Source organism: Lithobates pipiens, unplaced genomic scaffold (assembly GCF_037356315.1).
Source record: "Lithobates pipiens isolate NorthernLeopardFrog02 unplaced genomic scaffold, aLitPip1_a1.2 Scaffold_18, whole genome shotgun sequence".
Taxonomy (NCBI): Eukaryota; Metazoa; Chordata; class Amphibia; order Anura; family Ranidae; genus Lithobates; species Lithobates pipiens.
This window is the reverse complement of record NW_027507758.1, coordinates 194279711-194305556: the sequence shown is the minus strand read 5'-3', so window position 1 is coordinate 194305556 and position 25846 is coordinate 194279711. Positions and strand designations below refer to the sequence as shown.

Below are 25846 nucleotides of genomic sequence, written 5' to 3'. Positions count from 1 at the left end.
ATATCCATGTTGGATCTTTTTTTTTGGAATTGGAGGCAACAGTAATGTAAAGTGCACTATGGTTGGACCATGGGATGGGAATAATTTTTGTAGATGTTATTTCTGGAATTAGCCTTATGGACATAAATATAGGGTCTATCTTAGAGAATGAGCGATGAGGGAACGAGTAATGTGTGTATTGTCTCTTGGTTGGATTCAATTCTCTCCAAGTATCTACTAGGTTATGTTTTGTAATTAGTTTTGATAAGAGTTGTTTGCTGTATGTGACTGTGGGATTGGTGATTTATCCAAAAATGGGAATATGGTCTGATTAGAATCTCCACATAGAATTGTAGTACCTATTTTGTGGTGTTCTATAGTTTGAAATAAATGAGAAAGAAAAGAAATAGGATTTTTGTTAGGAGCGTAGTATGATGTAATGATGATAGCGGTATCAAGTAGGTGTCCTTTAGGAATCAAGTAACGACCTTCTGGATCCTTGATTTCCTTCAATAGTGAAAATGGTGTATTGCGATGGAAAGCTATAAGCACGCCTCGTTTTTTAGAGGCGGCCGAAGCTGTGTATACTTGGGGGTAGTTTTTACAGAAAAATTTGGGAGTGGATTGTGATGCAAAATGAGTCTCTTGGAGGCAAACTATATGTGCTTTTTTGGATGAAAATGTATAAAAGGCTTTAGTGCGTTTGTGTGGAACGTTTAGTCCCTGAGTATTTAATGATATGATGTTTAATGGGGCCATGGAGTTGGGAAAAGTAAATATATGTTGGTGTTTATGTTGGAACGTGTGTCATATAAGAAATTATTTGTCTCCAGAGTATAGGGGTGGAGGGAGGGAGGGGAAAGGAGATAATGACTGAAAAAGAAAATACAATTAATATACAATAGTGAAATATATCTTAACATATCTATGTTCTTAATGTGTCCGTTGGGAGGAGAAAAACTCTCCCTCCAAGGGTACATGAGCCACTGTCCACTGCCCGGTGTACACCGAGCTGCTGAGGGTAGCAAGAGAGGGTGCAAGGAACTTCCCTGCAGAACACCAAGAGCCAATCATATAATTTAATTTTTCAAGCTAAAAATAAAAATGTAAGGTTAAGGCAACCTCAGAGACAAAGAAGAGAAGAGAGAGAAAAAAAAAAGTTAGAATAAGGTGCCTAAATTATTAGGAACATTTCTTAAATAAGATTATGATAAAAATATTGATTGGAAGTCAGAGAAAAAACTCGGCAGTAGCCATGGGACAGCAGGCCGGAATTTTTTTTCCATAACTTTTGAAATAAGACAAGAAGACAAGTGTTTGGATAATAATGGCCGCGGTTGTTTATTATTGGTTTCAAAATGTTGTACATAACTCATCAAAACTCATCCAATAAACTTAAAGCTAGCCCAGTCACTACGGCTCAGGCAGCAACACAAAATCCCCAAAAGGGGCATGTAGTACATATCTCAACCAAACTCATCCAATAAACTTAAAGCTAACCTAGTCACTACGGCTCAGGTAGCACATATTTGAACACTATAATTAAAAGTCTTAATAACTTGTCCCCCTTTGCTGTTATAATTCAGTATTATTATTATTATTAAATATTTTTTATTTTATTATTATTATTTTTATTTTATTTTTTATTTTATTTTTGCAAAGGTGACTTACCACATAACAACAACCGCGACAGAATAAATTAACATAACCATACAGAATAAAATACAATTAAATACAAATTTATTTTATAGGGAGGGAGGGAGGGGAGAGAACACCACAGCTTTTCTTCTGAGGCGAATGAGCCCCCTCAGCGGAACCCCCTTTTTATAACCCCAAGAAAACTGGTTTAAACCAGTTCTTCCCAGGCTTTTCACATGTCATGAAGAGAGGTCACCTGTACCCCTTCTCAAAACATGTGACTAACAGCTGTTTCCCCGCTGGCCACAGGCTCTGCGGGGGAACTTGAAACTGCTGATCCAGCCGCTCTCCCATGAGGAAAAGGGGGGGCAAGAAACTGCCCTCTCCCTTTTCCTGTCATGGGACAGCAGGCCGGAATTTTTTTTCCATAACTTTTGAAAAAAAAAAGAAGACAAGTGTTTGGATAATAATGGCCGCGGTTGTTTATTATTGGTTTCAAAATGTTGTACATAACTCATCAAAACTCATCCAATAAACTTAAAGCTAGCCCAGTCACTACGGCTCAGGCAGCAACACAAAATCCCCAAAAGGGCAGGAGGACCTAAGGCCAACTGCCCACAGAACCCCAACCCGCGGCCATCTCAACACAGTAACTTAAATTTACATTGAAAATATCCAAGCCAATATCAGACAGATGGATGCCATCCTGCCTGAAAAGGCCAGGGATACCCCCTTCCAGCTCAGTGTGCCTAAAGGATAGCATTCCCAATCTTGATAGCAACTTGGATACTGCCCTATTCACTTTCTTCCTGATTTTTTTCAAAAGGACGTACAGAAGGATGAGAAAGCCAACTTATCCTCTGCACAATTTCTGAAAAAAAAACACTACTGTATTGGGAAATGACAACTGTATCCTAAATAATAACTGTATCTTCTGTAGATCATCCCTAATCCGAAAATTAAGGTCCAAAGTTTTATGGTAACCAATATCTTTACCACTTATATGAATAATTAAGATATCCAGAGAGGGAAAATGAAGAAGAAGCTGTGAAATAAAAGAAATTAGGTCTGACCATAACATTCCCCTCTTTCCACACCAAAAAATCTTAAATTTAGAAGCATCCAATCCTAACCAAAAAATCTTAAATTTAGAAGCATCCAATCCTAAATTGCTAGTATAAACTCGTTGCTGAGCTCTCAAATTCGCCCAATAGATGGAGTGTCCAATCATCCATACAATGCGAGTGTTACCTGAAATAAATCATAGTATTGCGTTAGGACGAATATAAAGCAAATACCCATCCGACTTCCATCTATCAAACTGTTTAATAGATCTAACATCAAAACCCAATCTAGTGGCCTCTGTTGCTGCTCCAATCCGAAAAGAATGCATCGATAAATGTTCCTGATCTAAATTTAAGGCCTTCAAACATCTCCTGAAAACACTTAAGAACTGGTATTTAGTAAGGGGTAACCCTGATTCATGAATGAAAAACTTAGAAAACCCCCAAAGGCCTAATTGATGAATATTGACTTATTAGAGCCACCGGGCAAATGCTAGTACTCATACACATATCTAATGTTAACCAATTACCTTTACCTACCTGATCCGTTTTGGATCTGCTAATTAAATTTTTTTATGAACTTTCAAAAATAACAACTTCAGACATGTGTATTTGAACCAGCTCAGATACCCTAAGCGCCGCAAAAAACATAACTGAAAAAACCGCCCAAAAAAGAACCGATTCAAAATGAGAATTTTTTTTTTTTTTTATCCATCACGGAGCAAAGCTCACCCAGTACTAGAGGAGTGATGGGCTTCCTTGAATCAGGCCTAAAATTAATCCTTTTTGTAAACTTTTAAAGCTTGTTTTATAGAAAAATACTGCATGCAAGATGGCATGTTATTTAATTTCAAGAAAAAATAAATTCCCGACAGGGTTTTATGTATGTACGACCAAGAAATAATTCTGCTCAAACAAAGAACCAACAAACTTCAATAACAGCAATTCAGACATGGAACCCAACGGTTCACCTAATATGTTTAAAAATTCTTGATACATAAACCAAGCAGATTGATAACCTGCCCAAGTAGAAGGTGCCAAAGAATTGATAATGTTCAAAATAAGGAAAATAAAAATAAAAATTGTAGCTGTCGTGAAGCAAAGCAGAACCAAGAAACTTTAATAAACAGTAACAAACTTAAAGCTAGCCCAGCCACCACGGCTCAGGCAGCAACAACAAATAAACTTAAAGCTAGCCCAGCCACCACGGCTCAGGCAGCAACAACAAATAAACTTAAAGCTAGCCCAACCACCACAGTTCAGGCAGCAACAACAACTCAGACAAGGAACCCAACGGTTCACCTATCATATTCAAAGTTATTATTATTATTATTTTTTATATACAAAAACCAGGCAGAATTGATAATATAAATAGTAATAGGCCTTAAACCAGGTCCCATAAATTGATTGGACAGGAGTGTCCCACACGATCCGCCTCCAGAAGTAGCTTGAAAAAAAAAACGCTCCACCTGTGAACGAGACAACTCATCTGCCAAATCATTGTCCTTACCTGGTACATGTAAAGCCTTTAACCAATATGTTCAAACGTAAGCATTTAAAAATCAGGTATCTTATAAGGACAATGACTGGCGGAGACTTGGATGTTAAACAATTAATAGCGTACATTACTCCTTTATTATCTGTACGTATCAAAATTATTTTATTTTGGAAGAAAGAACAAAGCTCAAATGCAACAATGATAGGAAATAATTCCAATAAGACTATGTTTTTAATGTAATACTTTACTAATCAAAAAACATGCCAACGTTCAGCGCACCAATGCTTCTGCCAAATTGCGGCAAAAAGCCATGTGACCCTGCTTCATCAGTGAAGAGAAGGAAATCCGAATCTAGAATGAAATCCCCCTGCCATAAGGCCCTACCATTGTTAAATGTGAAAGAAATTGCAACCAAACCAGCAAATACTCCTTCACATCACTGCTTTTTTTTATTTTTTTATTATTAACTTGAACAATAAAGAGGCTATTTTCTCAATTTTTTCTTCTGATAACCTAAACTCCATTAACCAGTATGAATAATGATATCTAGAAATTCCAGACAAGTTGAAGGCCAAATAGTCCTCTACTGAGCCAATGGGATACCAAAATGGTCGCAAACCTCAAAAATTTTCTGTAATAAATTAATACAAAGGAAAGAATCGGGAGGGCCTAAAAACAAAATCATCTAGATAATGAATTAAAAATTGTGAACCGGAAATGGCAAAAACTACCCACTCTAAAATGAAGAGAAAGACTCAAAATAAAAGCAAGACAAGGAACAACCCATAGGTAAACATTTATCAAAATAAAAATCATCAGTAAAGAAAAAACCCAAGGGAATTAAAAGATAAAGGATTAATGGGAAGTAAGCTAAAAGCTGACTTGACATCCGCCTTTGCTAAAATAGCTCCCTTCCCCAACATTCTTTACTTTACTAGAACACCTGCAAAAGAAGCATATGAAAAGGATGACATACTCTCATCAATTTGGTCATTAAGGGAATTGCCTTTGGGAAAAGATAAGTGATGAATTAATCTAAAATAATTATTTTCCTTTTTTTTTTTTTTTGGAACTACACCTAAAGTAGAAATCCTGAAATTTAAAAAATGAGGGAAAGAAAAGGGGAATTTGAAAACGGAGGGAAAGAAAAGTTGCCACCCTTCCTTCTGAAATTTCAAAATTAACCTCATCTAAAACTACTTGAAGAAATTCAGATACTGATTTGAATTATTAACTATGGTACAACCCTGACCTTGAAATATAGGCAATAAAAAACCATCCCTAAAACCTACAATGAGAAGATGGGCCTTCAACTTGTCTGGAAACACCTGAAGCCATGGGAGCATGTTTGCTAATATCACTGGTGTGTGTGCTGTTTGAAAAATCTCCAGATTACAAATTTGTTGCTGTTTTTTTTTTTTTTTTTTTTTTACTTCAGACGAAATGCCTCATCAAAATTAAACCATGCCACTTAATGTCTAAGTGTTGAAATAAACCCGTACTTTTTTTAGGTGATATTTCACATAAAACACCCGCAAAAATACAAAAACGCCTGTAACCAGTTATTTAAAAAAAAATAAAAATTTGATACAGGTCTACGTCTGTCGTCATCCTCTTATTTATTTATTTATTTATTTTTAATAATAAAATCTTTAGCGGAAGGAAAAATGAAAGAATATCTAAAAAAAAATTCCCCCCGCCAAATTTTTCCTTAACAACCTGACACAAATGAAATCCCAACGGAAAAATATCACAGGGCATGGACTCCTTTAAACAAATTTCCAGCAAGTTTTGTGATTTAGCATTACTATAATACACATTGATATTCTGTTCTAAATGAATTGGCAAAGCTGGAGTGCCATTAGCAGAGACGCCACTAGGTGGCGACCAAACTTCCATAGCTGAAACGTCAGAGGCTAAAACATTACTTATAGCTGGCTGACAAAACGATTTCTGAATAGCTAATTCTTTAGACACTTTAGATAATAGTACCATTTAATAATTCATTAACAGAAGGTTCATACATACCTGCACTCCCTTTATGTAAAGCAGGCCCACTATCAAGCCCTGCTTCAGTGAAAGGCAGCATGGTCGGTTGCCTAGGTGATACCTGACGCTGTGGAGGGGGAGCCCACTCTCTCAGAGAGGTTGCTCCACCTTCCGTACCACTTCTGGCCCCAACCACCGCTTCAGACGTGGATGCTCTTCTGCTCAGCTGACCGCTCTGCCTGCCCGCTCCAAGCCTTCCCCCGCCCACCTGCCCTCTGGTACGGTCCTGAGAAGGACCAGCTTTTCTGAATAGCAGGGCGCGGAGGGTAGGCGAATAGCTCCGGCGGGGGTTGCGCTTCTTTTTCGCCGCCCCATCCGACCGAACCAGGGGCGGCGCTTCCTTGCTGACGCGCTGGCTCCTCCTCCACATCTTCGGGATCCGCTTCTTCCTGACGCAGCGACAGCTCCCGGGCTTCTACCGCTGACCACTCTCCTCTTCTTTCCTCCGGACCAGGATGGCTGACAGGCGGTGTAGCTCCCACCGGAGCCTCTTGACACGACGGGCGGGTAGGTCTAGGCATTGGCGAATCCAGGCTTCCCTCCTCTCTCATGTTCCTGCCTCAGAAGAGACTGTTTGTTCAGGGCAGAACCCAGAGAGAACACCACAGCTTTTTCTCTGAGGCGAATGAGCCCCCTCAGCGGAACCCCCTTTTTATAACCCCAAGAAAACTGGTTTAACCACTTTCAGACCGGACCATTTTGCTGGTAAATGACCAGAGGTCTTTTTACACTTTGGCACTGCGCTGCTTTAACTGGTAATTGCGCGGTCATGCAATGTTGTACCCAAACAAAATTTGCGTCCTTTTCTTCCCACAAATAGAGCTTTCTTTTGATGGTATTTGATTGCCTCTGCGATTTTTTTTTTTTGCGATATAAACGTAAAAAGACCGCAAATTTTGAAAAAAAATGATATTTTCTACTTTTTGTTATTAGAAAAATCCAATAAACTCAATTTTAGTCATACATTTAGGCCAAAATGTATTCAGCCACATGTCTTTGGTAAAAAAAAAGTCAATAATTGTATTGTAATGGAAATTTGTAGGTTCTGTATATAATTGTATTCTATTTTATATGTAGTGCACAATGCCCTCACTGTGCACACAGCACTAATAATGTTTTCAGTACATGTTTTGCATTCTTTCGAGTTCTGATTAGAATAAGCCTGCCTATGTAACGCCCCTTGTTACCATAAACGTACAATTGTAATATTAATGTGATACCTACGTAATCATGTGTATAAAAGCCTTCAAATGCGTCATAATAAAGGAGAACGGTTATTTGGAAAGATGCTGAGCGTATCTTTTGTGTCTGTTCCCTACTGCAGTAGTTATTAATTTGGAACCACTAATCAATTTGAGGATAGCAGTTGCCTATCATCAAAATATCCATTTCAGTATATTTATTGGTTTGCGCAAAAGTTGTCACATCTACAAACTAAGGTACGTTTTCTGGAATTTACGCAGCTTTTAGTTTACGACTGCCTATCTCATTTCTTGAGGTGCTAAAATGGCAGGGCAGTACAAAACCCCCCCAAATGACCCCATTTTGGAAAGTAGACCCCCTAAGGAAATTGATAAGAGGCATGTTGAGCCCATTGAATATTTTATTTTTTTGCCTCAAGCGATTGAATAATGACAAAAAAAAAATTTTTTTTTTTTTTTTTACACAAAGTTGTCACTAAATGATATATTGCTCACACATGCTATGGGCGTATGTGAAATGACACCCCAAAATAAATTCTGCTGCTTCTCCTGAGTACGGGGATACCACATATGTGGGACTTTTTGGGAGCCTAGCCGCGTACGGGGCCCCGAAAACCAAGCACCGCCTTCAGGCTTTCTAAGGGCGTAAATTTTTGAGTTCACTTCTCACTACCTATTACAGTTTTGAAGGCCATAAAATGCCAAGATGGCACAAAACCCCCACAAATGACCCCATTTTAGAAAGTAGACACCCCAAGCTATTTGCTGAGAGGCATGTTGAGTTCATGGAATATTTTATATTTTGCCACAAGTTGCGGGAAAATTACAAACTTTTTTTTTTTTTTTTTTTTTTCACAAAGTTGTCACTAAATGATATATTGCTCACACATGCCATGGGCATATGTGAAATCACACCCCAAAATAAATTCTGCTGCTTCTCCTGAGTACGGGGATACCACATATGTGGGACTTTTTGGGAGCCTAGCCGCGTACGGGGCCCCGAAAACCAAGCACCGCCTTCAGGCTTTCTAAGGGCGTTACAGTTTTGAAGGCCATAAAATGCCAAGATGGCACAAACCCCCCCCCAAATGACCCCATTTTGGAAAGTAGACACCCCTAAATTTAGGGGTACACTAGTGAGACTAGGTAATAAATGGCGGGTGCCCTGAAACTATAAAAAAATAACTAACCAACCAGCGTCACCTGTAACAGTTATATGGTGATCACTGGTGAAAGGGTTAACTAGGGGGCAATCAGGGGGCTTTATGCGGTAGTATATGGGGGTCCCTGGCGCTATAAAAAGCTGCGGCGAACCTAAATACCTACCTGCCTAACTAGCGTCACCTGTGACACTAATACAGCGATCAGAAAAACGATCGCTTATTAGGCTGGGTTCACACTGGAGCGATGCGGGAACGCCACGAATGCGCGGCGGGTTCCCGCATCGCATGCCTCCCGGCGGCAGTTCACACTGCCCTATGCGAACTGCTGGGAGTGTCAGTGAAATGTTACTGACACCCCCAGATCAGTTCGCATATCGCAGTGCGATCTGCAAACTCGGATCGCATGGTGTGAACACCCATGCGATCCGATTCTGCTGCGGGCCAAAAAAAGGGTCCCGTGCGAATTTGCGGCGGGTGCGGCGGGTGCGGCGAATGGCTGAACTCGAATCGCACAGAGATCGGATGTGATTTGCACTGCAGTGCGGTGCGAATCACATCCGTTCTCAAACCGCTGCAATGTGAACCCAGCCTTAGTGACACTGGCGACGGGGGGTGATCACGGGGTTAAACCTTTATTGGGGGGGTTAGGGGGGTACCTTAGAACTAAAGGGGGCTAACCCTAACTGCCCTAACAGTTATTAGTCACAAATGACACCCGCCGGGTGATCAGGGGGTTAAACCTTTATTAGGTAATAAATGGCGGGTGCCCTGAAACTATAAAAAAATAACTAACCAACCAGCGTCACCTGTAACAGTTATATGGTGATCACAGGTGAAAGGGTTAACTAGGGGGCAATCAGGGGGCTTTATGCGGTAGTATATGGGGGTCCCTGGCGCTATAAAAAGCTGCGGCGAACCTAAATACCTACCTGCCTAACTAGCGTCACCTGTGACACTAATACGGCGATCAGAAAAATGATCGCTTATTAGGCTGGGTTCACACTGGAGCGATGCGGAAACGCCGCGAATCCGCGGCGGGTTCCCGCATCGCATGCCTCCCGGCGGCAGTTCACACTGCCCTATGCGAACTGCTGGGAGTGTCAGTGAAATGTTAATGACACCCCCAGATCAGTTCGCATATCGCAGTGCGATCTGCAAACTCGGATCGCATGGTGTGAACACCCATGCGATCCGATTCTGCTGCGGGCCAAAAAAAGGGTCCCGTGCGAATTTGCGGCGGGTGTGGCGGGTGCGGCGGGTGCGGCGAATGGCTGAACTCGAATCGCACAGAGATCGGATGTGATTTGCACTGCAGTGCGGTGCGAATCACATTCGTTCTCATAAACCGCTGCAATGTGAACCCAGCCTTAGTGACACTGGCGACGGGGGGTGATCACGGGGTTAAACCTTTATTGGGGGGGTTAGGGGGGTACATTAGAACTAAAGGGGGCTAACTCTAACTGCCCTAACAGTTATTACAGTCACAAATGACACCAATGCAAAAAAAAAAAAAAATGACATTGGTGTCACTGTGACTGGGGGGCAGGGGTAATTGGGGGGGTGATCGGGGGGTAAAGGGGGGGTGTGAGTGTGCCTGGCATGTTCTACTGTGTGTGTAGAGTGTTGGTGCAACTCACCGATCCGCTCTCCTCCGTGTCGGAACGAAAAATACCGACACGGAGGAGAGAATACATCACTTCCTCTCCTGTGTTTACATTACAGGAGAGGAAGTGATGTCACGGGGGATTTCCATTCGTCGAGAGCGATCGCGAGGGGGTGGCCATGAATGAATGGCCGCCCCCTCATCCCGGATCGCTCTCGAAGGAATGCCGACCGCCGCAGGCACCGGGGGGGGGCCCGATCGGGCCCCCCACCCGCGGGCAGGCAGGGACTTATATATACGCCCATATGCCTGCCCGTGCCATTCTGCCGACGTATATCGTCGTGCGGCGGTCGGCAAGTGGTTAAACCAGTTCTTCCCAGGCTTTTCACATGTCATGAAGAGAGGTCACCTGTTACCCCTTCTCAAAACATGTGACTAACAGCTGTTTCCCCGCTGGCCACAGGCTCTGCGGGGGAACTTGAAACTGCTGATCCAGCCGCTCTCCCATGAGGAAAAGGGGGGGGGCAAGAAACTGCCCTCTCCCTTTTCCTGTCATTCTGTTGAAAAGGCAAGATAGTAGCCTCAGTACAGGTGTTTATCAGTCCATAGTGTCAGCCAGATCTGGATCCGGAGGTGGAGATTGTATGTGACTTCTTTTCTGTGGATTGTAGTCTTCTTCTCTTCTGGAAGCAGAGGAGGGACTATCAGCATATGAGGATGATTTTTGGCGAGTGTCCGCAGCATCTCTTGATGTGTTTATCATCCCTAGTTTCTGTAAAGTAGTTTGCAGGTCCTTAGCTGGTTGGCACATATATTTGCGACTTTGGAAAGTAAAACGCACTGAGAAAGGAAAGCCCCATTGGTAGATTATGTCATTTCGCTGTAATATTTTCAGTAGTGGTTTCAGGGTTCTTCTTTTGTTGATTGTAATTTGTGAGAGGTCTGTGAATAATTGATATTTATGACCCTGGAAAATTAGGGGATCTTTATGTCTAGCTGTATTTAGCAGTAGTTCCTTAGTGCGGTAGAAATGCAATTTTGCGATAATGTCACGGAGAGGACCATCTGTTTTCTTTGGTGCTAGGGCTCTATGAACCCGGTCCATTTCAAGACGCTGAAGGGGCTGTCTGTTTGTTCTCCTCACTGTGCCTCCCCTCAGAGGGGGAGGGTTTCAGTGCCATACTGCTGTATGTGTGAGGCGGCACTTTCTTGTTAATTTTCTGCCTCATGAGTCTCCTCTGACCCCCCGAATGTCACCAATGTAAGGTAGGCATATTTATCTATCGTTTGGTATGATATATATGCGGAGGGTCAAGTTACCTCCGCCGGCATATGGCTCTGTTGTCCTGCTGAGAATGGAGCTCTAAGCCAGCATTACCTCTTGGCTCGGCTCCGCCTTCTCCAATCAGTGCATTTTTATACCACTGATCGCTGTATAAATGCCAATGGTCCCAAAAAAGTATCAAGTCTCTGATCTGTCCGTCTCAATGTCGCCGTACCGCAAAAAATCGCAGATCACCGCCATTACTAGTAAAAAAAAAATCTTATAAAAATGCCACTAAATCATAGTTTGCAGATGCTATAACTTTTGCGCAAACCAATCAATATATGCTTATTGTGATTTAAAAAAATATGTAGAAGAATAAATTAATAGCGTATCAAACACAGAGTGGTACTGTGGATACAAGACATAGTAAAACATGCCACGTCCCTAGATATTTGGAATTATTGAATAGAACAATTGTTGAAAGTAATGGACTATAAAGTGCCTATATATGCCTATAAAGTCCATTACTTTCAACAATTGTTCTATGTAGAAGAATATATATTGGCCTAAATAATTTTTTTTAAAACAATTTTGGGGATATTTATTATAGCAAAAAGTAAAACAAATATATATATATATTTTTTTTTCAAAATTGTTGCCTTTTTTTGTTTATAGCACAAAAAATAAAAACGGCAGAGGTGATCAAATACCACCAAAAGAAAGCTCTATTTGTGGGAAAAAAAGGACGCAAATTTTGTTTTGGTACAGCGTCAAATGACCATGCAATTGTCAGTTAAAGCGAAGCCGTGCCCAATTGTAAAAAGTTCTCTGGTCAGGAAGGGGGTAAAATCTTCTGGGGCTGAAGTGGTTAACCTAAAGAAAAAAAAAAGGATCATGTTCCTCCTTAAATCAGGAATAACAGCACAGTGCTTGTGCTGTGTAATTTGCCCCCCTGTAGCACCTGAAATACCTGGCCGAACCTGCCAGTTTTTGCCATCCCTTTTGTAAATTGACCACGGTTTTTCATGGCTGCTGAGGCCTGACACCGTGGTCAGTTTACGTGCCTCTGTCATCCACTGTCTGTCCGGTCTCTCCTCTGTGCTCTCCTCCACCCTCCCTGCCTGTTTGCCCCCCTGTGTCAGTGCCTGCCCCCTCCCCTCCTGCTGCTCTCATAACTGTTGCTCCTGTCTCTGCGTTTTATTAAAAAAAGCCTCCTTTACTGTATTTCAGAGCAGCTTCCCATGATCACGTGACAGGCCAGCTCACTCTCCTTCTCGCGTCCCAGCTGGCATCAGCGGGGTAATCTTGGCCTGCCTGATGCATCTGTCAGCCTGGCAGAGGAGAGAGCTGGCCAGTGAAGTGATCGTGGGGAACTGCTCTGAAATATGGTAAAGGAGGCTTTTTTTTTTTAAAGGAAACGAGGCGGATTATGCAAAGTTACATGATTAGGTTAACAACCACTTTAAAAATAATGCAGCTTATTACAATCTGTCTAAATGTAGCATGTCCCATTTTCACTCAGAACACCCCAAAGTAGTATGGTGATGTGAACTGGCCTATTAAAACTGATTTCAACTTGTGATTGAGTTGGGCTTGCATTGAGAAATGCAGTCCAACACATGTGGTTTTAGATATTTCCTGATGCCAAATCATGGCATTATACTAGTGACAGAGCTCCTCCTCTTGACCACTCCCTCAGGACCAGTGAATAGCATAAAAAAGGACTAGTTAGCTTCCCCCCGTCTTCTTTTTTTTTTTTTTTTTTACTCATACCTCCACGCACCAGTGAAGAGTAAGCAGTTCTATGTCCCCACCTCTGCCTCTGTGCAGTAGCCGTCTGGGTTTAGCCTCTTCCAGTGCAAAGTCCCAGCGCTCGGACTGGTAAATGCACTATAGCCTGGGAGCCCCTTCTGTGGGTCTTATTGAAACCCCTACAGTGTTTCCTCTTTAGGAACGAAATCTGCCTTTAAAAATTGGTGACTGCAGCGCTTGTGGAAAATGGAGGGGCCAGCTTTACTTTTTTTTTCTCTTTCTTGGCCCTTGTGCCATACAGGGTCTCTTTTTTACCTTTTACCTTTCTCTCCCTTTATATCTTTTCCTGCCTTTGCCATTTGTTTTCTTTCTAATCCAGTAGTGTCTCATTCCTATTTACATTACCCTCGCCAGCAGGGACTCTATTCTATGTTCCCTGATGTGATTTGGTATCCCTTTAGGGCCAGCATGGCCCTCGGCTCTGTTTTTCTAGGCCGGGGGCGCACTTGCTAAAGTAATTGGAGTGTGCCGACTTGCTCAAGCCCACTGGCCGGCTGGGAAGCCAGGTGTCATCTTGGATAAGGGCAAATTGTGCTTATTTGCCATTAGTACAGGAAAGTGTCCTGAAAGAGACTTTCTCCTGGTGTCCTGCCAAAATCTCCAACCTATCTAAAAGTCCAACTGCGTGTATTGCGCATGTGTGAGGGCGTGCGCGAAAAGGGGTTTCTTCTAAACGTCAGCTTCTCATGTAAAACCCATCTACTAGACCAACTGCTCTCGCTGACCCAGCGCACCTGCGCGGCCTTCGTATCACATCCTAAAAGATTTCTATCAAATACTCCAATTGAAATCGGCTGTCGCCACCGCAGCGCCCCTGCACAGCCTTTGTATCACAGAGTGAAGAAAAAATACAAGGTATTATCATACGAGATGCAAAGCACGTAACATGAGTAACCACTTGCCGCCTGCCCACCGTCGAATGACAGCGGGTGGTTTGGCTCTCATTCTGGGTGGATGTCATCTGACGGAGCCCAGAATGGCCGGTCTCGTGTGCTGATCGAGGCCGCGCCTTGTTTGTAGGACACGCCGCGACCCCGATTTCTATAAAGAGACGTGGCTCTTTAACCATGTGGTCAGCTGTGTCCAATCAGCCATTCACATGTAAACTCACTTCTGAAACTGGTGGGCACTCACTTCTGACACTGAGTGCTTTATTGTAATCAGGGCACCGATTACATGCCTAGATGTCCTCTGGGAGGAGATGACTGTAATCTGTGCTCCTCGCCTCACCCTGACAGAGTGTGAGGTGAGGAGAGCCGATCAGCGGCATCTCCTCCCAGAGGACATCTAGGCATGTAATCGGTGCCCTGATTACAATAAAGCACTCAGTGTCAGAAGTGAGTGCCCACCAGTGCCAGCAATCAGTAACCGTCAGTGATGGCTATCACTGCTGCTCATTACTCCTGCCCATCAATGCCACCCATCAATGCCCATAAGTGCGGCATATTCGTGCCTCCTCATCAGTGCCACCTAAACGGTGCCCATAAGTGCTGCCTCATCAGTGCCGACTGATCAGCACCCATCAGTGAAGGAGAAAAATTACTTATTTAAAAAATTTGCTGACAAACTAAGAAAAAAACATTTTTCCAAAGTTTTTTTTTTTCTTAGGAAAAGATAAACCCAGAAGTGATTAAATGCCACCAAAAGAAATCTCTATTTGTGTGAAGAAAATCGCCCCCTGGGTTTGGGGACCCCATCTCCCCCTGCCGTGGGGACCCCATCTCACCTAGGGACCCCATCTCCCCTGGAGACCAGGTCCCCACCTCCCCTAAGAACAGGAACCTGATCACCCAGAGTGTGCCAATCTCACCGCCCTGCTTGCCATGTGTCCTGTTTGAGGGCTTTCCTTTGACAGCTCTTATCAGTACTTCACCCCACTGTGTGCTCCCCCTACATAGATACGTGGATGTACTCCCACTACACGACTGACCTCTCTGTGTGCTTTTCCTACATGATTGACCCCTCTGTGTGCTCCCCCTACTCTGGACATGTCTCTGGGCCTTCATCCCTTATAATCTAACCCATGTATCTTCTGTGTTCCCTGGACAGGTCTCTGAGCCTTCATCCCTTCTAATCTATCCCATGTATCCTCTGTTTACACTGGACATGCCTCTGGGAGCCCTGATGTAAAGGGGAACACTAATGTAAAGGAAAATGCTGCAGACCCTGATGTAAGTGGGGACTCTGATGTAAATGGGAATGCAGTGGACTCTGATATAAGGTGGTCTCTGGTGACCAGAGCACCCCTTACATCAGAGTTTCGCCTTAGATCATGCTCTGCAGTATTTTCCTTTACATCTGAGTTCCCTTGCACTGTATGGGGGAATTTTGCAGACTCTGGTGCAAAGGGTGATGTGGGGAGACTCTGGTGACCAGAGACCACCTTCTGCAGAGTGAATAAAGTAAGGTGGGGGAGGGGAGGTTACTGATATAAGAGGAAACCTTTATAACAGTTTCCCCTTACATTATTGTACTGACTCCCCCCTTACATCAGTAAACCCCCCCCCCCCCCCCAGAGACTGGCCTGACGGCGCTGTCACTGACCTCCTCTCCACCAAGTTGGTGGTTTTGGTGCTATTCTATAATCGCCACAGTCCATACATGTCTGACTCTTCCTGTAATCCCCATCCCGGTGGTGCTCTCACTCTTGTTTCCTATGCAGACATGATAAAAGACAAGCGATAGTCAGATTGCAGATATGAGACAAGAGATGGTTAGAGGCTCTGGACAGGATACAGGAGGTGGTTAGTGGCTGCAGACAGTGGTACAGGAGGTGGTCAGAGGATGCACACAGGATACAGGAGGTGGTCAGAGGATGCGCGCAGGATACAGGAGGTGGTCAGATTATGTGCACCGGATACAGGAGGTGTCAGAGGATGCAGACTGGATACAGGTGGTGGTCAGAGAATGCGCACAGCATACAGGAGGCAGTGGAAATGGTACAGTTGGTGGTCAGAGCATGTGCACAGGAATACAGCAGGTGGTCAGAGTATGCAGACATGTAGAGGGAGCAAACAGAGGTGTCCCCCATGTAGGGGGAGCACACAGAGAGATCAGTTATGTAGGAGGAGCATGCAGAGGGGTCAGTCGTTTAGTAGGAACACATCCATGTATCCGTTTAGAGGGAGCACACAGTGGGGTGAAGTCCTGATAAGAGCTGTCACAGGAGGGCCCTCATGAGCACAGGACACATGGCAGGCAGGGCGGTGAGGTTGGCACACTCAGTGTGATCAGGCCAGGCGGTGAGGTTGGCACATTCGGGGTGATCAGGTTCCTGTTAGGGGAGGTGGAGTCCTGGTCCCCATGGAAGATGGGGTCCCTAGGTGAGATGAAGTCCCCCGTTGCCATGGGAGATGGGGTTCCTGTCCATAGGCATGATGGGGTCCCCATCCCCAGGGGATATATACTGCTTTCCCCATGTAGTGGACCCTCATCACAAAGGTCACATCAGCATATATAAAGTAAACTCGGGTAAGAAGGAAGCCCATCAATCTTCATACACTCAGGCCGCGTACACACGCGCGGACTGTTCGCCCAACTTTGTCCGTCCAACAGTTTCGGCAAACAGTCCGCTCAAACTTAGCATGGACGGACATGGCCACACACGACGGACGAACAGTTTGCTGAAACCGTGCGCGATGACGTGAACGGCACGTACGACGGGACGAAAAATACGACGTCCTATACACTGCATTATAGCTTTCGGCGTGAAAATCCTTTCTGAGCATGCGCGCAACTTTGTTTGACGAACAAGCCTACACACGAGCGGACTGTTCGCTGAAACAAGGTTTCAGCGGACAGTTTTACGGAATTTCCGAAAAACCTTGTCCGTCCAACTGTCCGCTGAAACTGTCCGCTGAAAGCCCACACACGAGCGGACTGTCCGCCCAAACACTGTTCAGCGGACAAAGTTGGACGAACAGTCCGCCCGTGTGTACGCGGCCTAAGTGGTAGCAGACCGGATAGTGGATGTAGCAAACCTTGATATGACTCTCTTTGTTCAAAATTACACTCGAGCAGTAATCGTCACGTATATGTCACCCCATGCTGACAAACAAAAACAAGCTCTGTTTGTGTGTGTGTGTATGTATATATGTGTGTGTGTCTGTATATATGTGTATATATGTATATATATGTATATATATATATATATATATATATATATATATATATATATATATATATATATATATACACATATATATATATACACATATATACATACATACATACACAGCCTCTCCCTACCAGAAAGATGGCCGCCATGTTCCAGCATGCCGACTCCTCCCTACGTTGTTTCATCAGAGAATGACGTCAGGGGCATGGCTAAATGGACGCTCGAGTTGGTTATATATGCTGGACATGGTAATTAATGTGTAGAAGTGGGATGCGCTCCAAATACCGGATGTGACAACACCGCTCACAGATATCATGAGCAGCCAAGTGTACATCCTCTAGTAACAATAGATTAACTCCTTTAATCCAAAAAGACTGATCCAAATGTACTATAAACACACTAGACTAGAGCATAATAAAACGCTAGTATATAATATATTCAAATTGAAAGAAATCTTTATAAAAATGGGTACTATACTCGGACACAGCGCCATCTTGTGGATTGGGGAAAAATACATTCAGCCATATAAATTGTAGATTATACACATGAACACATAAATGCTATGTATAAAATTAAATAGATTTTCACATACAAAGTTAAAATACTACTTAAAAATATAGGAAGGAAAAGATATATACAAACAGAGCTTGTTTTTTCTTTGTCAGCCTTGTGAGTGCAATTTCAATAGTTTTTACCTGAATAAATACTGTCATGATGTACTGCGCAATGAGGTTTACCTCTTTTGTCTGCTTGGAATGAAATATATGTAACGATTACCACTCGAGTGTAATTTTGAACAAGGAAGAGTCATCAAGGTTTGCTGCATCCATTATCCAGTCTGCTGCCACTGAGTGTATGAAGATTGATGGGCTTCCTTCTTACCTGAGTTTACTTTATATATGCTGATGTGACCTTTGTGATGAGGGTCCACTACATGGGGTAAACTGCTGTATTGTTGGGTGCTGATGACGGGTTTTCCTATTCCCTGCCTATCGCAGATTGAACTAACATTGAACATTTGTTCCTGGGTTGTCTTTTTTTGGATTATGATTTAAAGCGGGAGTCCGCCGGGAGTTCCGCCGTTTTTTTTTTTTTTAAAAGCCAGCAGCTACAAATACTGCAGCTGCTGACTTTTAAAATAGTGACACTTACCCGCCCAGGGCGCCTGCGATGTCGGCACCCGAAGCCGATCTCTCGATCGTCTCTCGGGTGCTGTCGCCGCCATCTTGGGTATGGGAATCAGGAAGTGGAGCCTTTCGGCTTCATTTCCCGGTTCGCTACTGCGCATGCGCGAGTCGCACTGCGCAATAAGGATGGTCCCCGCTGTCTCTGGGATCCGTGTGTTTCCCAGCAGGCAGCGGGGGACTTTCGGAAAGGGGCGTAGATTCTGCGGAAAGGGGCGTACCTTCTGCAGAATCTACGCCGGAAGTGGGTGCAGATACCTGTACTGTACAGGTACCTGCACCCCCCTCCCCCCTGAAAGGTGCCAATTGTGGCGCCGGAGGGGGGGAGGATTCCAATGAGCGAAAAGGTCCACTTTAGGGTGGACCTCCGCTTTAAGCGCTGCACCTTAACCACATAAATACTCTGTATTGGCCAGGAAGCCCTAGGTTTTCCCTGGCCATTCATTTTAGGATATGGAAGAAATTTTCCCTCCACAACATATGCAGACTGGGGCTGCAAGCAGGGGCACTAAAAAGAGAGGCTGGGCAACTCATGTTTTCCAGAGTGATCTTTACCTTGTTGCGTGCGAGAAGGCACTCTACTTACAACACCTATGCCTAAATCTGGAACAAGCTTATGTTTTCTCGGTAGAGCGAGACATTGATCCTACTGACCCACCAGTGACAGCTGTTCTATACTTCCTCTAGGCCGTATTGAACATGAGCCTTAGCCTATCCTCATTGAGCTTGCAAGTGTCGGCTATAATGGCAATAACAAATTTAAATGGACCAGGAATCCTTCAGTTTGCACAACTTTTGAAGGCAGTCGTGAGGATTCGGTCACCAAGGAAGAGAGATCTATTGGTGTTGCTGGATCTCATGTCCGTTCAACCTTTTGTTCCAACATAATAGTTTTCAGTTCGGGCCATTACCTACGAGGCAGTATGTATTGCAAGAACTTTAAACAGAAGGTTGTCTTCGATTCTAGCTCTTGGAGCTTCAAATAAATATATATATATATTATTGTTTTCTTTCCAGAAGGAGTAGAGCTGGGTCTTGTAGATCATCTTGCATCAAAAGTAGCACAGCCCTCTATTTAACAGACATCTGGACATTGCCTAACTTTCCAGAACATCACGCAGGAAATTAGGGATGGAAGTTGGGCGGCCTAATGTAACTATCATATTCCTACTTTGTAATTATTTCATGCTGTATTTTGATTATTTTTTATTTATTTTTCATTTTTTTCCCCCATGATAATTAAAAACTATATTTATGGCCCTTTACATATACCATTTTTTTTATCCCCCTCCTCCCTATAGGATCCCTCGGGGGTTATGTGTGTGCTTTGGCAACGGTCTTGATAAGGGTTGTGTTGTCCCTGTCTTGGTTTTCCTTTGGTCTGTGAGCTGCGATGTGCACTGCAGACATTCCCTCCCCCTGTTCTCTTGCAGGGTGTTTGTGCGCAGGCACTATGTGTCAATGTCACGTTTATTACGCTGGGCGGGTGGCGCCAGTTTTGTGGCGTTGCAATTGCCGGCAATCATTCAATCTCCAAGCGCTATGGGACTCGGTTTGGTGACAAACCACCAGGCAGCTCTTCCGCATTGGTGATGGTGCCTCCCCTTCCCTTTCCTCGCATATGTATGACGTTGATGGGTCTTTTGTGGCAGTGCCCATATTGGCACCATCTTTGGATGGTTCTAGCATTTGGCTTCTGCTTCTTCCTTTGGAACACCAGTCACAGCCTACCTCCACTTTTGGTTAGTAGGCCACACTTCCCCCATATCATTCCTTCTGCTTCTTACCATCCCACTCTTCACTTTCTGGTCCTGTCAGTCCACTTTTGTTGGTGCTCCTTAACCTTTCGCACACTTCCCTGCTTTTTCTCGCCCTTCTCCCTTTTTGTGAAATTACATGATCCTCATGCGATTTTTCACCTTTCTATTTTTTTTCCCTCTTTGTGGTATGTTTTCTTTCACTTCGTGCTCATTATACTCTTTACTTTTACAGGCAACAATGAGTGCTAGTTTCCTATCCATGGTTATATATGGGAGTAGCCCAGGGAGTATTAGGTGCTACTTATGCCCCCACTGGGAGTCTTGTTCACATTCTGGCTTTTCTCCTCACACATGCACTTCATGTCTCGGAGAGGAAATCACAATCACCCAGACTTCACAGCTTTTTGTTTTCTTTCATCCTTTCACCTTTGGGGTATTGCATGATTGAATGAGAATTGAATGAAATGAAATTTAAATTTTTCACTTTTTATTTTATATATTTCTTTCTTTTCTCCTTTGTTATTTGATCTATTTCATACACTTTCATGCACCATTTTCTCTATTAAGGATTTCACGCACAGTTTATTTAATACACATATCACTCGCCTTTTATAATTTTAATTTACTTTTTACAGCCCCAATTTGTTTTTTGCGATCACACATGTTCACTTATATATCATAGCCTGATGCATGACTGTCCTTTGGAGGGTTGCCTGTTGGGCTATCTGTCGCCTAACATACCATTTCAGCGCCTGTAAAAGATGCTTCCCATGTGGGGATACTCATGACCCTCAGTACCGTATCAATTGCACATGGATATCCTGTAAGTATCATATAGGGTGTTTTACCGCCTATTTCTTTTTATATTTTTCACTCTTGCGACTATATTAGACCAACTGTAAATGCATAATATATTATTACAGAGATATCTGCCATGTGCATACACTTGCTCCTGATGACTGACATCAAGTCACGAAACGCGTTGCGCTAACAGATATCATGTTCAAATCGTATACTGCATCCTACCACGTCATTGTGGATTCTGTTCATGCATTATGTATTTGACTATATTCCAATTATGTGCTATCAAATTTTGGGCTTTTCTATATGTATTATGGGCCAATCCATTTTTTGGATTATCTATGAATTACCATATTTATCGGTGTAGAACAGACTTTTTCCCCCCCGAAAATAGGGGGCAAATCAGGGGTGCATGTTAAACGCTGATAGTGTACCTCGGAGGCATCGAGCACTGCCGGAATTCACAGAGCCGTCATCTCCTCTCCACTCGGCTCTTACGTCACACACAGTCCTGTCTCCGCCACTGGCATTGGACCAGCGTTCTGTCTATCACAGGAGCTGGTCCAATGCCGATGGCGGAGGCGGGACTGTGTGTGTGAGAGCCGAGTAAACAGGAAATGACGGCTCTGTGATTTCCTGATGTTCAGACTTCTTTTATGAGAGATGGGGAGGCTGCATTGAGGACATTGGTGAGGCTGCATTGAGGACATTGGTGAGGCTGCATTGAGGACATTGGTGAGGCTGCATTGAGGACATTGGTGAGGCTGCATTGAGGACATTGGTGAGGCTGCATTGAGGACATTCGGGCTGCATTGAGGACATTGATGGGCAGTGGTCCTTAATTTGCTTCAAAGTTGTTTATTTAAAAAATGTTTTTTTCTCTGAAACTTCCCTCCTAAAATTAGGGTGCATGTTATAAACCGATAAATTCCGTATGTCCTGCTGTATCAAATAGTTTTTCATTCAATATCTTACATGCAGATATTAATTTATATGTGTAGTATATTAATTATCGCATATGAATTGTGAGACAAATGTCCTACTCCTTTACATATATTATAGCTATGTTAATTATAACGCCACACAACACTTGACCCTCCGCGTACTTCATTTAGACCCCATTCACACCTGAGCGTTTTGTAGCTTGAAGCCTGAAGCTACAAAACGCTAGAGGGGAAAAATTCTATTATTCTCAATGGAGATGGTTCACATCTCCACTCCATGTCGCCTGAAGCAGAACGCCTGAAGCTCAAACAAGTTCCGGACCCTTTTTTGTCGCTCGAATTGAGTAGATTTGGGCGTTTTTCTTCTTTTAACATTGGTGACCTTTTGCCCTGCACAAAATCGCGACAAATCGCGGTAAAAAACGCCGCAAAAAACGCTTGAAAACACTACGCTCAGGTGGGAATGCAGCCTTAAAGTCCTGCTTCCTTGTTCTCTTTTGTATATCACATAGGAAAGTCACACAAACTGATCGTTTTCAAAACTTTAAAGAAGTGCCTGTCCACAATTGCTCCTTTCAGGTTATCTAATAAACCTTTTGTCATTCCAACTTTAAATCATCAAGGAACAGGGGTTACTGCTTGAACTCTAGCGTTTTGTAGCGTCAGGCTGTGAATGGGGCGTAAAGGGTGGTGGATAAAAGAATAATATTGTTTGCTATTACAGTCTGTTACTTTTAAACTGTTACTTCACCCCAGACCAATAATTCCATTATCGGAGGAGATGCCAGGCAGCATTACCCACCTGGGATTTGTGAATTGCTCTTTGTGAACCAGCCAAGACCGAAGGGCCTAGAATTAATTATGAGGGGACCCCTACTCTTTTTCATAGTAAATGATTGTGTTTACCATTCCACAGAAAGATTTGTCTCTGTGCAATTTCACAACATTTTATGCGTCGATTAGTCAGATCAGCCACTCCATGCACTGAATGTTCACAGGAATGACCACAGTAAGGATCATCACTGGCGGACGTATGGCCATCTTTGAAACGTTTACACCATTTTAATGTCTTACTGCAGCTGAGCGTTTTTTCACTGTACTGTTTGATGTCTTTTGAAGGTATCCGCAGGTTTTGCGCCTTCGCTCACAAGAAACTTTATCACCACACACTATTCCATGCACGCAGTAACACTGTTGCCTGCCATCTTGATTAACGGTCTCTGGACTGCCCTGCAACATGTGTGTCCCCTATCCATAATGGGACGGACTTGCCACTTACTACTGCATTTGGTATCGCCATGCTAGCATCCCTTTTTATACCTTGAAAATTAAGTCTCTCTTTCACTTAAACGCCCCTTGCATTTAACCACTTGATGCCCTGCCACAGTACATTTAAGCCCCTTTCATAGGGCGGATAGAATTCAGGTTTTAGCTGCGGGTAGTTATCTACTGGACCTAAACTCACACAATGCTTTCCTACTGCCCCATTCATACACTGCGTTTAGCAACAGTTTCGTTACATGGAGTTTTGTGCGGTTAGAAAAAAAATCTATTTGACTGCGTCCAGGACCAATTTAGCGCAGCTATCTGCACCTACTTGCAGGTAATCACAATGTACTACTTCACCGGTGGATAGCAGCGGCAACGAGCAAAGAAAAACAGGAAGCAATGTACATCAATGTACAACTGCAAGTGATCGCTGTGCCTGGAGTCTTGGAATTTCAAAATAACAAAACATGCTTTTAACAGCGGCAGAACGGCTGCCCATGCGAAAGAGGCCTTACTGTAGCAGGCCAGCACAGGCAGGCTCAGTCGCGTATATATACGTGATTATGCCTCTTCCTCGTTAGAAGCGTGCAGTGCGTCTCTCCTGTAATTAATGTATCCGTGTATCATGTGATTGCTATGATTAGTCACAGGGATTAAATAACAGTGTAAACAGCCTGTCATGAATTGCTTTCCATTCATGAACAGATTGCTTACTGTTGTGATATGTGATTGGCCCAAAGAAATTACATGGTACCTGGCTACCTGTACCATGTGATTAGCTTTAGCCAATCACAGATCACACTGAAAACCAAGCTGTTCATTAATGGTTAACCCATTCATGAAAGCTAAAACTATGGCTTATAAAGTGATCATCACTGTATAGGCAATAACCGTGTTAAAAAAAAATCTCTGATCACCCCCCCCCCTCCAGAGTAGTACAGTGTGACACCAAGCTTCTCTGATATTGGGATGTAAAAAAAAAAAATTATTTATATATATATATATATATATATATATATATATATATATATATATATATATATATATATAAATAATACTTTTTTTTTTTTACATACTGTCATCAGTCAGTATCCCTGATCACCGCCACACCAGTTGTATGATGACGCTGTACTGCACTGGTGAAAGTATGTGAAGACAAATTGTGAAAAAACAAACAAAAAACATTTCATTAATTTCTTAATTTTCCCAAAAATTGCAACAAGTTTGAGAATGAAGTGGTTTTCATTCATTTTACTGGAATTATGTTGAACTTTATGGCCTCATGCACACCGGATATATTTTTACAGCTGCCCTTTGTTTTTCTACAGCCAGTAAATTCCCCAGCATGTTATCCTATGTGTTCATGCACACATAGGATTTTATCAGCATTTTTTTAGCAGGCCTGTTTTCTGGCTGGAAAGAAAACCCATAACTAGCTGGTTTGAAGAGGAGTTTTTCAGCTGTACAAACGCTCCAACAGCTATCTTGCGTTTATGACTGTTTTTGAGCTATAAGCATTTGTAGGAGTATAGTTTTGCTAAAAAAAACATTTTAAAACTTTTTTAATGTGGCTTTCTACAGCTAAGGCTACTGCTTTTTAGAAACAAAATGTATGTATGCATATAATCACATCAAATAGCTGCATTTTTAAACATTTTACTAAATTGGAAGAAAAATGGTTAATTTATTTACTGCATATGCTTTGCCTTGATATACCCTATAATATCAGTACAGTACATTCTAAGTGTTATTTTGTTATTTTACTCCACAGTAACGGGGCCCCTCTCAGAACAACAGATTGCCTATGTTTCCCGAGAAACACTGCAGGTATGCTACCTTTTTAGTTGCGTTTTGTGATTCAAAAATAATCTTGAAGGTTTTGCTGTCCAAAGAACCTAATCTAGAATACAGTGTTTAGCATCATTGTTCAACCTGAAATGTATATCTTTTATCCTTGTAAGAGGAGGCAGTGCTCACCCAAGTGGCATACCTTTTGTGATGCTGAACCATTCATTTTCTAGATGTTGTAGATTGGTCACAATGTATTATTTTAATGAAGGCTTCATGCACAAAAAGATTGAAAGCAATTGTTATACTTGCATCCATATGTTTAAGTGTTTGTTAACCTAAATATCCAAAGCTGTGCCAGCCCCTCTATTATGGGCAGGCATAGCACACTGTATAAGTGTTTTATAAAAATGAGGCATGTAAATACCTTTTTAGGGTGATCTTCAGGCTGGTCATGTGATCGCATCCGCTGTACACCTCCGATACATGGCTTCTGCAGGAAGGGCCGAGATCTCCCACTGTTGCCACCTGGGGAGGTCACATGGCCTGTCAGCCCCTCCTCAGTAGCCCTGGAGACTGGGCATGAGTCACATTACTGGCCTGAAGATCGCTCAAAAATCGAATGTACATGCCTTGTTTTTATAAAAAAACTTTATACAGTGTGCTTTGCCTGCCTATAATAAACTTTGTAAAAGTTTATTTCTACTA

The 25846-nt window shown here is 42.8% G+C and overlaps 1 protein-coding gene across 4 annotated transcripts in view; it reads left to right on the top strand.

The window, feature by feature from the left end:
* The window catches only part of MAP4K3 (mitogen-activated protein kinase kinase kinase kinase 3), a 783526-nt gene that overhangs the window by 169741 nt on the left and 587939 nt on the right, over window positions 1-25846 (top strand). For all 4 annotated transcript variants that reach the window (XM_077486491.1, XM_077486490.1, XM_077486493.1 and 1 more), the window contains exon 5: window positions 25122-25177. In XM_077486491.1, coding sequence (XP_077342617.1) covers window positions 25122-25177 — 56 coding nt within the window. The remainder of the gene's footprint in view (window positions 1-25121; window positions 25178-25846) is intronic.